This window comes from Coregonus lavaretus (assembly GCF_964263955.1).
Source record: "Coregonus lavaretus genome assembly, chromosome: 14".
Lineage (NCBI taxonomy): Eukaryota > Metazoa > Chordata > Actinopteri > Salmoniformes > Salmonidae > Coregonus > Coregonus lavaretus.
The window spans coordinates 41,142,775-41,155,245 of record NC_140001.1 but is presented as its reverse complement, the minus strand read 5'-3'; the positions used below and the strand labels follow the sequence as shown (position 1 = coordinate 41,155,245).

At 40.0% G+C, this 12,471-nt stretch overlaps 1 protein-coding gene across 1 annotated transcript in view; it reads right to left on the bottom strand.

Moving 5' to 3' along the window:
* Positions 1–12,471, bottom strand: part of LOC311141422 (syntaxin-binding protein 1-like) — a 40,621-nt gene that overhangs the window by 27,152 nt on the left and 998 nt on the right. The window contains exons 2-4 of the mRNA XM_084176748.1: positions 659–708; positions 348–429; positions 165–241 (exon numbers count right to left, since the gene is read on the bottom strand). Of these exons, the coding sequence (XP_084032874.1) occupies positions 165–241; positions 348–429; positions 659–703 (204 nt within the window). The 5' untranslated portion in view covers positions 704–708. The remainder of the gene's footprint in view (positions 1–164; positions 242–347; positions 430–658; positions 709–12,471) is intronic.

The following is a 12,471-nucleotide window of genomic DNA, read 5'->3' as shown; positions in this document are numbered from 1 at the left end:
GAAGTTTTCTGCTCCTGCGTGTCTCAGATGATAAAGGATGGCGCTTCCAACGCCAGGGCTGTGGGTTCGATTCCAACTGGAGCCAACCATATGTAAATGTAGGCTTGTATTACAGTAAATCGCTTTGGATAAACGCATTTACAAAAACTAAATGGTTCCAATACCTCATCATTGGGAGTTATGAGGTAGATGGCCTCCATACTAGGGAGAGGCTCCCGCTTCTTGCCGATGTCTTCAACAACTGGACAGGATAAGAGAGAAAAGCACAGTCATTCAGTTAGCCTATGAAGTGACGCTGAACATTGAGCGTGCATGTGCGTGTGCAACGTTGACGGAGTGGTACTCACTGGTGATGCCCTCTGACATGATATCTGTCATCTTACAGCAGGATGACATCATCCTCATGCTCAGCTTGTCTACTACCAGAACCTGGGGGAGGACAGGGACGACACAGGTCAGAGGTTACATGGGGTCAAGGGGTCACCCTATTCCCTATATAGTGTGCGACTTTCGACTTGGGCTCATAGGGCTCTGGGCAAAAGTGGTACACTATATAGGGAATAGGGTGTCATTTGGGCGCAGACAAGCACTATCATGTACTATCACAGACACAGTCATTCATAACTAAGAATGTAATTGATATAGAAGCTGCCCATACCTTCCATTCTCCCTTCTTGTGCACCTTCTTGATGACATCATTCATTATCTCTGTAAATGGAGGAATAATTGATTAGCTCACACTTCAACTTACACATTAAACTGTTCTGTACTGTAGGCTATTTGCCTGTTGTATACAGTATAGTCTCACGAGGCCATCCTTCCAAATCTCGTCTTGTTGACTCAAACTATTGGAACAACTTGAGCGAAGCCTGGGTATCTGAGCATAATGCTTCTGGTAAAAAAGTGCATATTAGATATTTTGGTCTAGTGAATTCTGAGTTTAGGGGGGTGACAGACGGTGTTAGCAGTGAGGGCACAGCCACAGTTGGAATTAAATGGGCTCCGGTGAGGGGTCTGAAGTGGGCAGTCATACCAGTGTAACACTCATTACATCTGTGAGGAGTCTGGGAACCTGGTGCCCCGTTGGAACCATCTGGGAGACAGTTGATGCATCCCAAATGCCAGTCTGTGGTAGTGGAGAAGGGGAAGGATCAGCTTTGAATCTATAGTTAAAAAGATGGCCCATCTATGTACTGGAATGAGTCAGTGAGAGGGACACACAGCAATCACAAGCATAATCTCTTCCAATCCTCTTACGTCACAGAACCGCCAGGATCGCTATTTCTGGGCTCTTTCTGTGCCACAGGATGTGACGTCACAAGGAAACATGTTGACTCACTCACTCACACACACATACACACGTATGCTCGATTTGGCAAGTATCCTAAAAACAATATCCATTAAATACATTCATAAGTGTTATTTGATTTTAAATAAGTATAAGTACTAAATGAGCAGTAACTACAGTGCCTTCAAAAAGTATTCACACCCCTTGACTTTTTCCACATTTTGTTGTGTTACAGCCTGAATTTAAAATTGATTAAATTGAGATTTTTTACCACTGATCTACACACAATAACCCACAATGTCAAAGTGGAATTTCGTTTTTAGAAATTTTTACAAATTAATAAAAATGTAAAGCTGAAATGTCTTGAGTCAATAAGTATTCAACCCCTTTGTTATGGCAAGCCTAAATACTTGAATGAGTAGAAATGTGCTTAAAAGGTAACATATTAAGTTGCATAATAATAGTGGTTAACATGATTTTTTTATGATTACCCCATCTCTGTACCCCACACATACAATTATCTGTATCAAGCACAGATTCAACCACAAAGACCAGGGAGGTTTTCCAATGCCTCGCAAAGAAGGGTACCTATTGTTAGATGGGTAAACATTTTTAAAAAAGCAGACACTGAATATCCCTTTGAGCATGGTGAAGTTATTAATTACACTTTGGATGGTGTATAAATACACCCAGTCACTACAAAGATGCAGGCGTCCTTCCTAACTCAGTTGACGGGGAGGAAAAAAACCGCTCAGAGATTTCACCCTGAGGCCAATGGTGACTTTAAAACAGTTACAGAGTTTAATGGCTGTGATAGGAGATAACTGAGGATGGATCAACAACATTGTAGTTACTCCACAATACTAATCTAAATGACAGAGTGAAAAGAAGTAAGTCTGTACAGAATAAAAACAAAATCATGCATCCTGTTTACAATAAGGCACTAAAGTAATTCTGCAAAAAGCATTATGTTTGGGGCAAATCCAACACAACATATCACATATTTTCAAGCATGGTGGTGGCTGCATCATGTTATGGGTCTGCTCATCAATGGCAAGGACTAGGGAGTTTTTTTGGTAGGATGAAAATAAATGGAATAGAGCTAAGCACAGGCAAAATCCAAGAGGAAAACCTGGTTCAGTCTGCTTTCCAACAGACACTGGGAGACAAATTCATCTTTCAGTAGGAACCTAAAACTCAAGGCCAAATATACACTGGAGTTGCTTACCAAGATGACATTGAATGTTCCTGAGTGGCCTAGTTACAGTTTTGACTTAAATTAGCTTGAAAATCTATGGGAAGACTTGAAAATGGCTGTCTAGCAATGATCAACAACCAACTTGACAGAGCTTGAAGAGTTTTAAAAAGAATAATGGGCATATATTGTACAATCCAGGTGTGCAAAGCTCTTACCCAAAAAGACTCACAGCTGTAATCGCTGCCAAAGGTGATTCTGATATGTATTGACTCAGGGGGTTGAATACTTTCTAATCAAGATATATTATTTTTAAATAAAATGTTCTTCCACTTTGACATTACAGAGTATTTTGTGTAGATCGTTGGGGGGAAAAAGGCAAGTCAATCTATTTGAATACCAATTTGTAACACAACAAAATGTGAAAAAAGTCAAGGGGTGTGAATACTTTCTGAAGGCTCTGTATATCCTTCATCCCCAGCTTAAAAATATTGTTACATAGAGCATGGCTCCTAAAAGCCAGAGACAGAGAGAGAAATAGTTGACTGTTGTGTCAGGCTACACTCTTTAACAAAAGGGTTCCAAAAGGGTTCTTTGGCTATCCCCATAGGAGAACCCTTTTTGGTTCCAGGTATAACCTTTTTGGGTTCCAGGTAGAACCCTCTGTGAAAAGGGTTCTACATGGAACCCAAAAACGGTTCTACTTGGAACAAAAAGAGTTCAACATGGAACCAAAAATAGTTCTTCAAAGGGTGTAGCATAGCATGGCTCTCTGTTTTCCAAATTCATTTTAACATGCATTACCTCCATTGAAAAACAAGACAATGTCACAAATACATAACAATCAATCAACTCAATCATTGTCCACACTGTCCAGTTAACATTTCAGAAATCAAGAACATAAATGTGCCTATATGCTTCATTCAAACACTGTTGTTGTTTTGAATATGGGTTGGGTGAGTTGATAATTGAGGTGACGTGTCTGTCTATCAGTGAATGAGTTCTGTATCCAATTACCCAACTGGATTAGCTAGGGGGAATTGCCCCAATGCCCCATGAAAGAGTCAGTCAGCAACAACAAACTAACAAGCAGCTTTGGGATGGGAGATAATATCTGTGTCTCAAATGGCACCCTATTCCCTATATAGTGCACTACTTTCGACCAAGGCCCAAATGGGCCCATAGGGCTCTGGTAACATTTGTTAACTATATAGGGAATAGGGTGCCATTTGGGACGCAACCACTAAACTCCTCCTGTCTGTCTGAGCCGGACAACCACAACTATTGTGTCTCAGAAGGTAAACAGAAGAGCCAACCCACTGGGCACAAACTGGTTGAATCAACGATGTTTTAACGTAATTTGCCAATGTATTGTGATGCGGAATCTACGTGGAAAATACATTGGATTTGAAAAAAGTAATCAACGTAAATTGTTTTTTTGAGGGTGAAATTTCAACCAGGATTATGTCATCATGGTAACTAAATTTCAACATAGACAAACCTTGTATACAATATGTTGAATTTGTACCTTTAACACAACATCAGATCTTCAACGTTATATCCACTATCAGAAAAAAACCATAGGCTGGATAGCACAATTGGTCTATCCACAGCTACACTTTGGTCTCCCATCTAGGATTTTAACCAAGCCCTGTTTAGTTATGATATTTGTAACTGACTATTACCAGTGTACTATTGTGAGAGTTAAAGAATAACTAAATCAAATCAAACATTATTTAAATTGCATTTCAAGTTTGATTTTATTTTATTTAGTCCTATTCTTTAACTTAGATTTTTTGGGTGAGATGGAGATGTAAAACCAACATATAATTATTAACTAACCCACTGGGAACAAACTGGTTGAATCAACATTGTTTCAATGTAATTTGTCAATGTATTATGATGTGGAATCTACATGGAAAATACATTGGATATGAAAAAAGTAATCAGTAATCAACTTAAACTGTTGGTTTGGCTATTAACCAAGCCCATCCCTGCTTAGCTATGATATTTGTTACTGACTATTATCAATGTGCTATCGTGAGAATGATTGTTGAGAGATCTCCACTTAAAAAATAAATAGATTCACTGTTGCTATCGAAGTCATTGCAAAGGGTAGGTTTAAAGAGCAAATGACCATACTTTATCACTCATATATCATCAATTATGCTATTTAGGCCTATTTAGCAATTGCAAAGTCATCAACAGCTATTGTTTCAATTCAACCCAGATTTCAACTAACAATAGACAATACAATAGGTCTAGGGTTTCAAGCTCTGGTTGATGTCAAATGTAATGATATTTAGTGATATTGAATTGTGTTTGGTTGTAAACGCAACCAAATATCAACTTTTGAAGCAGATGTATCTTCTGCTTGGATAGTTCCATCTGTTCCACTGAGTTATTCTGGCTTTAATTCCAGTTTGTCTACAAATGAATAATTTATATGTTGGATTCATGTCTCCATCTCTACCAAAAATCAAAGTTAAAGAATAGGACTAAATCAAATCAAAACTTTTTAAAAGTAAATTTAAAGTTTGATTTGATTTAGTCCTGTTCTTTGACTTTGATTTTTGGTTGAGATGGAGAATTGAATACAACATATACATGACCTAAAGTTAAGGCTATTTTACAACTAATGTAACATTCAACCCTAAAATGAGTAACACATCCATGTCCACATTGAGGTTACTGTAACTATACATTTCTCCTTATGTAATCATATAAAGCGTGCATGTTCAAGATAGAATGCATAGGTCTTCGCAGGTCTGTGGAGATTTTCACAATTGCAGTAATAATCTGTGCAGAATTTCAAAAGGCATTGATCACTTGCACCATGCACTATTAAAGGGACAATCAGCAGTTGCTACATCCATTTTTGGATTTACAAATTAATTATATGTACCTATTGATTCTTGAAGAATATAACTTATAAATGCCTCATGAGTCTAGTTCAACTGTTGTACCCCTTCAGAACCCAAAATATAAGCTTGTAAACAAACACCATGTAGCCTCAAAACATGGTTAAAACTATTGTTTTGGTATCATGGATGGTCAGTCCTTTTCCATAGCTCTGTCTATGACTGTACGAGTAGATACATTTCTCCAACCCCATTCATCAGCTTTTTACCAAAACAGGGGTGGGGTCAGTGATAGATATTTGGGTGACAACTAAACCAAAAATCTGACATTGTTTTTCCATTGGATTTTGGTTGTGCTTTTAGATGGTTGAAAGCAGTGATAACACATTGGAAATTCAACTAACTTTTCGCTGTCTTTTTGAGTGGGTGACTTCTATCTATTTCTAATTTATTCTACAGTATTTGTCATACTCATGGGTATTTATGTCTGTATGACAGTAAAAGCCTTCAGGATTAAGAGCAAAACAACCCAGAAACTTGAAGGGACAGACAGACTGACTGGTCAACAAACTGTGAACACCAATGGTACTCCTTTTGTACACAGTACTACAATGTGTGATTTTCAGGAAGTCCAGCATAGCTAGTAGTTGGTGATGCTGAATGTTACTGGTGGCTGGGTGGAGTCGGGAGACCACAGCTCACTTCACACCAGTGGGACAAACTCTGAATCACCATAGCACCACCCTGTCTCACCTCAATCAAATACAGTGGGTATCTGAGGAGGTATTAAATAGCGGATACCCACGCAATAGCAACACACATTAACCCCAATATCTCTATTCCCCTGTCTACCATAAATAAAAAAGACTTCCAGCCAAACAGTAATGTGTAATGTATTTAAGACTGAAATTGCATTGTGGAATTATGGTTTTCACTTTTTCATGCATGGAAAAGGCCTTGCTTTTTATGTGTGTAATGGGGAAACTAGGTTGTATGCCTTTTCTTGAATTAAACGCCTTCAACACAGCAGATTGATTTTAAAAGCACACAATACAAAGTAATAGGCCTACACCAGTGGAGGCTGCTGAGGGGAGGTGGCTCATAATAATAATGTCTAGAATGGAGCAAATAGAATGGTATTTGATACCACTCCACTAATTCTGCCCCAGCCATTACCATAAACCCGTCCTCCCCAATTAAGGTGCCACCAACCTCCTGTGGCCTACACGTTTTCATCCACATAAGGAGAGATTTGCCTCTCTCGTGGTGCCTTTAGATAACCGAGTGTGGAGCAGTGTTGTGGTGGATCCATGCAGCAAGGCGCACTGCTCCCTGAAGAGGATGACAGTGGAATAGCTTAATCCGTATGGATTTAGCGCATGTGGATTTACCCGAAACGACAATTCCATGGTGCAACTCACTACAAAACAAATGCCAGTATTGTATAGTGCACATCATTAAAACAGAACATTAAAATACCAACATTTTGCAATATCTAATGAAGCAGAAAGATAGGATAATTGAGAGTGCGGTGGTGCGCCTTTACGCACGATGTGCAATCGTACCGGACGCGAGACGCGCTAGATTTTACTTCCAATAGGTCTACTTCTGGACAAGTTTTTGGCCAAATAATGTATTTAAATTGTGTTTGATATACAAATTGAGATCTAAATAAAATAGTAATTCAAAACCAACTAAATAGCCTAAATTAGCCAACATTTATAGAATGTCAAAAATAATGTCAAAAATAAAATAGCCTAGGCCTGCACACATTACCTGAAAAAATACAAAATAACAATAGTGCATAGACCTACATAACGAAGTGATGGTTGATTGTTAAACAAAAATACATATTCTTACTTTCTCCCACAATGGCTTTTAGTCCGAGGGGTGCCATGGTGATGTCTCTGTTGTGGACGCGTCTCCACCTCCACTTCTCTCCCTCTCAACCCGACCCTACCACCGTTAATACTGTGTAGGACTGTAGGCCGCGGGACAACATCCAAAGTGATTGCAGAGGGACGGTATTGCGTCGAAAATAATCCCTTCCACGCCTCCACTTGTACAACCATGCCGATTTCAACTGTCTGTCATACAATGCCACGGACAACCTACTTCACCCTTTAATAGACATCCACATAGCCCATGTTTGGCTGTTAGCAGTGGTATTATTTATCAAGTGAAATAAAGTTATTGTATTTGTGAACTATTTTAATAGGCTATTAGGGTTAGAATAAATATATCAGTTATGGGCCTAGTAATTTGTATACAACAATTAGGCTATTGTACAACCCTAATAGAAAAAAGTAATGATCAGACCATTGAATTCTTATTTTAACAAACGGTATTTTCACAGCAACTGCAACAGGATAGAACACAATAGACTACATTGGCTACATTATCAATAATACCGACAGATGTCCACGGAGGGGCAGTGATGTCTAAGTAAATATAAGCTTATTATCCTTACGCCTTGATCACACGTCCAGCGTTTTTTTTTTGTGCAAATGTTTTTGCGCAAATGTTACGCAACATAATCTGGAAATGTGCGCAACAAAAGTTCAACATTCACCTGCTGCTACCATTTCTGTCAAGCCATACACGCATACAGTTTGACGCATATATTCAATAAATCCAACTGTATGCACCACACAGAACACACTGCAACTGCCTCTGCAACGCAATGCTTCAAGGCAAACGCAACGTTCCATTGGAAATTAATGTACTTCTGGTGTAACAAAATGCAATGACACTGTTGGTGTGATCGAGGTGTCAGGTCTTGTCTTGTGCATACACCAGGGGTAGGCAACACTGTTCCTGGAGGTCCGCAGGTACTGCAGGATTTTGTTCCAACTAGGCACCACACCTGACCAACTGAGCTAATTGATTAGTTCAGTGATTGCCTAAATTTCACACACCTGGACTTACAGGTTGGTTAAATCAAAAACATGAAGTGCCAGTGTAGCACATGGGGATGTGTGAAACTTACTCCTCACGCCTTGATCACACCTACAGCGTCATTGCGCAAAATGATATGCAGCATCATCTGGATATGTGTGCAACAAAAGTTCAACATTCACCTTCTGCTACCATTTCTGTCAAGCCGTCTACGCATACAGTTTGACGCATATGTTGGGTTCGATAAATCCAACATATGCACCAAACAGAATGCACTGCAATTGCCTCTGCAACGCAATGCTGCAAGGCAAACACAGCGTTCTGTTGGAAATCTGTACTTCTGGTGTACCAAAATGCCGACTGGTAAGACGCTTCAGAAGGGCGGTGACACTAGGGACATCTGCCTTGCTAGCACACGTGACCACTCTCCTGAAGCCTCGAGAAAAACTAGCTATTTGCTAGTGCAAGTGGGGACACCTCAGGCTGAGGAGTAACATGCTGACTAGACCGGGCAAGTGCGTGCGCCATCGCGTGCATGTTGATTTTGTCCATCCACACCAGACGTGATCATCAGGACACACAGGTTGAAATGTCAAAACGAACTCTCAACCAACTATATTAATTTGGGGACAGGTCGAAACACATGAAACATTCATGGCCATTTAGCTAGCTAGCTTGCTGTTGCTAGCTAATTTGTCCTGGGATATAAACATTGGGTTGTTATTTGATCTGAAATAAACAAAGTCCTTTTTTTCTGAATTTTTGTAGAATTTTGACCCATTTTGAGTCACACAAAATCGTGTGTTCTCTACTCCGACAATTAATCCACAGATAAAAGGGGAAACCTAGTTAGTTTCTAGTAATCTTTCCTCCTTCAGTCTTCTTCTTCTTCTGTGGACTTTATATGCCGGTTGGCAACCAACTTTAAGGTGCATTACCACCACCAACTGGACTGGAGTGTGGACCTTTTGAAGTACTTTTGATTGCATATTTTTTTCAAAATGTTTGTTTTTGTTAGCTATCGGCATGACTGGCAAGCCAGGTGGTTTCGCCTAATTAATGTGTCACTGTCATCAAGAAGCTCAGCTAGCTAACTTGCTAGCAAACTAGCTAGCTAATGGCGCCCTGACAAACGGCCCTGGACCAGTCTGAAACCCCCTGGATGTGACCTACCTCCGTTTAATCTCAGAACAGTCTCTACTCTAGCGTTCCTACTGGCGCTGACTGCTCAAGCCATTCATTAACTACCCTGCCTGCCATGATTGTCCATTAACTATTTGTTTTTGTTTTTCAAAATTGAATGTATTTCTTTATTGTTTTGCTTAAAGCGCTTTGAGATTGTAATGAAAAGCACTATAAAAGTTTACTTTATTATTATTATTATTAAATCGAGTTAAGGGGAAAAACCGACACCTTTGCAGCCTGATAGGAGGATGCTTTATGTATGAACCGGTCCCCGGGGGACATGAGCAGGGTTGCCAGGTCAAGCAAACATTTCCAAAAGAATGAACTCACCCAAAAGGCCTGAAAACTATCCCCCCAATTATTTTTTACAGCAAAAGGAGTTGCCATATTTATACAATAAAGCATTTTTCCATAACGTTATCGAGCCAATTAAGAAGTAATATCGTTGTGATGTGTGTGATAGAAGGAGTCAGGCGCAGGAGGGTAATCACCGAATGCAGAGTTTATTCCGTCATACACAAATAGCGCTGGATAGCGACAAACGAAACAGGCACAGGGGAAAATCAACACTGACAATACAAGGTAACGGTAGCTCCAACAATAACAGGCACAGGGGAAATATCTACCCCGGCAATAACAAGGTACGAGTAGCTCCACCGAGCTACACTACTCTCACAAATAAACAATCACCCACAAGGACAAGGGGGGCAGAGGGAACACTTATACACGGACTAATGAGGGGATAAGAACCAGGTGTGTGTGATTGACAAGACAAGACAAATGGATTGATGAATAATGGAGCGGCAGTGGCTAGTAAGCCGGTGACGACGAACGCCGAAGCCTGCCCGAACAAGGAGGGGAGGCAGCCTCAGCGGAAGTCGTAACAATTGTAGTAACTTGTAACGATGTTTTCCTCAAAATAATAATTATTGTGAGCTATGACATGACTTAATAAAGGAATTTGAATATGTCACAAGAAAAAAGATAATTGGCCTTTATAAACTCTGCAGATCATTTTCCATCAATGGATGTCGATTACCATGTTTGACTGCTATGATTAAGCAACAAGGTACAAGGGGGTATGGTATATGGCCAATATACCACGGCTAAGGGTTGTGCCTGGATACAGCAGTTAGCCGTGGTATATTGGCCATATACCACAAACCCCTGGGGTCGCTTATTGCTATTATAAACTGGTTATCAACGTAATTAGAACAGTATAAATACTTTTTTTGTCATACCAGTGGTAAAGTGCATTCGGAAAGTATTCAGACCCCTTCCCTTTTTCCAAATTTTGTTACATTACTGCCTTATTCTAAAATAGATTATATACTTTTTTCCACTCATCATTCTACACACAATACCCCATAATGACAAAGCAACATGTTTTTTTCTGTGTGTTTTTGCTCATTTATCAAATAAGTATTCAGTCCCTTTGCAGCATTGAAGGTCCCCAAGAACACAGTGGTCTCCATCGTTCTTAAATGGTAGAAGTTTGGAACCACCAAGACACTTCCTAGAGCTGGCCACGCGGCAAAACTGAGCAATCGGGGGAGAAGGGCCTTGGTCAGGGAGGTGACCAAAGCTCCAGAGTTTGTCTGTGGAGATGGGAGAACCTTCCAGAAGGACAACCATCTCTGTCAGGTCTGGAGGAAACCTGGCACCATCTCTACGGTGAAGTATGGTGGTGGCAGCATCATGCTGTGGGGATGTTTTTCAGCGGGAAAGATGAACGGAGCAAAGTACAGAGAGATCCTTGATGAAAACCTGCTCCAGAGCGCTCAGGACCTCAGCCTGGGGCAAAGGTTCACAGGACAACGACCCGAAGCACACAGCCAAGACAACGCAGGAGTGGCTTCGGGACAAGTCCCTGAATGTCCTTGAGGGGCCCAGCCAGAGCCTGGACTTGAACCCGATCGAACATCTCTGGAGAGACCTGCAAATAGCTGTGCAGCGACGCTCCCAATCCAACCTGACAGAGCTTGAGAGAATCTGCAGAGAAGAATGGGAGAAACTCCCCAAATACAGATGTGAAAAGCTTGTAGCGTCATACCCAAGAAGACTCGAAGCTGTAATCACTGCCAAAGGTGCTTCAATAAAGTACTGAGTAAAGGGTCTGAATACTTATTTAAATGTGATATTTCAGATTTATATTTATTATTTTTAAAAAACCTGTTTTTGCTTTGTCATTATGGGGTATTGTGTGTAGATTTATGAGTGAAAAAACGATTGAATAAGGCCGTAACGTAACAAAATGTGGAACAATTTAAGGGGTCTGAATACTTTCCGAATGCACTGTATATGGTCTGATATACCACGTCTTTCAGCCAATCAGCATTCAGGGCTAGAACCAGGTTTATAATTGTAAATAAATCATTTTTGTACATGTGCATCACTATAAATCCGACAGGAGAGTTTGAGTGATGAAAGTTGGACAGAGGATCTGAAATTGTTAGAAATGGCCCATTTGCGAGACTGACTTGACATTTCAATAGGCATGGGCAACACACTAAAATCTGGGTTTATGATTGTAATTCAACTTTGCCATAGTTTGCTTGGATAAAAGCAGGTAGCCTATAGCCCCTGATAGGCCTAAATCTAATTTCGGATAGGCTACAGTAGCCTAGCAAGATGTATGCAAGATGTAAACTGAACGATTTAGCAGCTTGCTTAATTCAAATTAACAGACTAATTTATTCAACATGAATAGCAAGGCGATTTCGAAGTAAGATGAGCTTGTTTCCCAATAGCCTGTTGGAATAGGCTACTGAGGATGGGGTCATAATTTCAATCACTGAATTAAATATGAATAATATGTTTATAAACTGAATATGCTTGTCAACAACAGCCAGTACTTATTTTTTACCTGTAGCCTTATCTGACTACTGTTACCGTCAAACTAATGCGTTCTAACAACTGATCGGCAATTGCGATAGAGCTTTGACAATTTCCAATTTAATTAACTAAACATGTCCATTAATAATTGCATAATAACACAACAAGTCTACAACAACAATAAACTGAAGTTATAGGCTATTTATTAA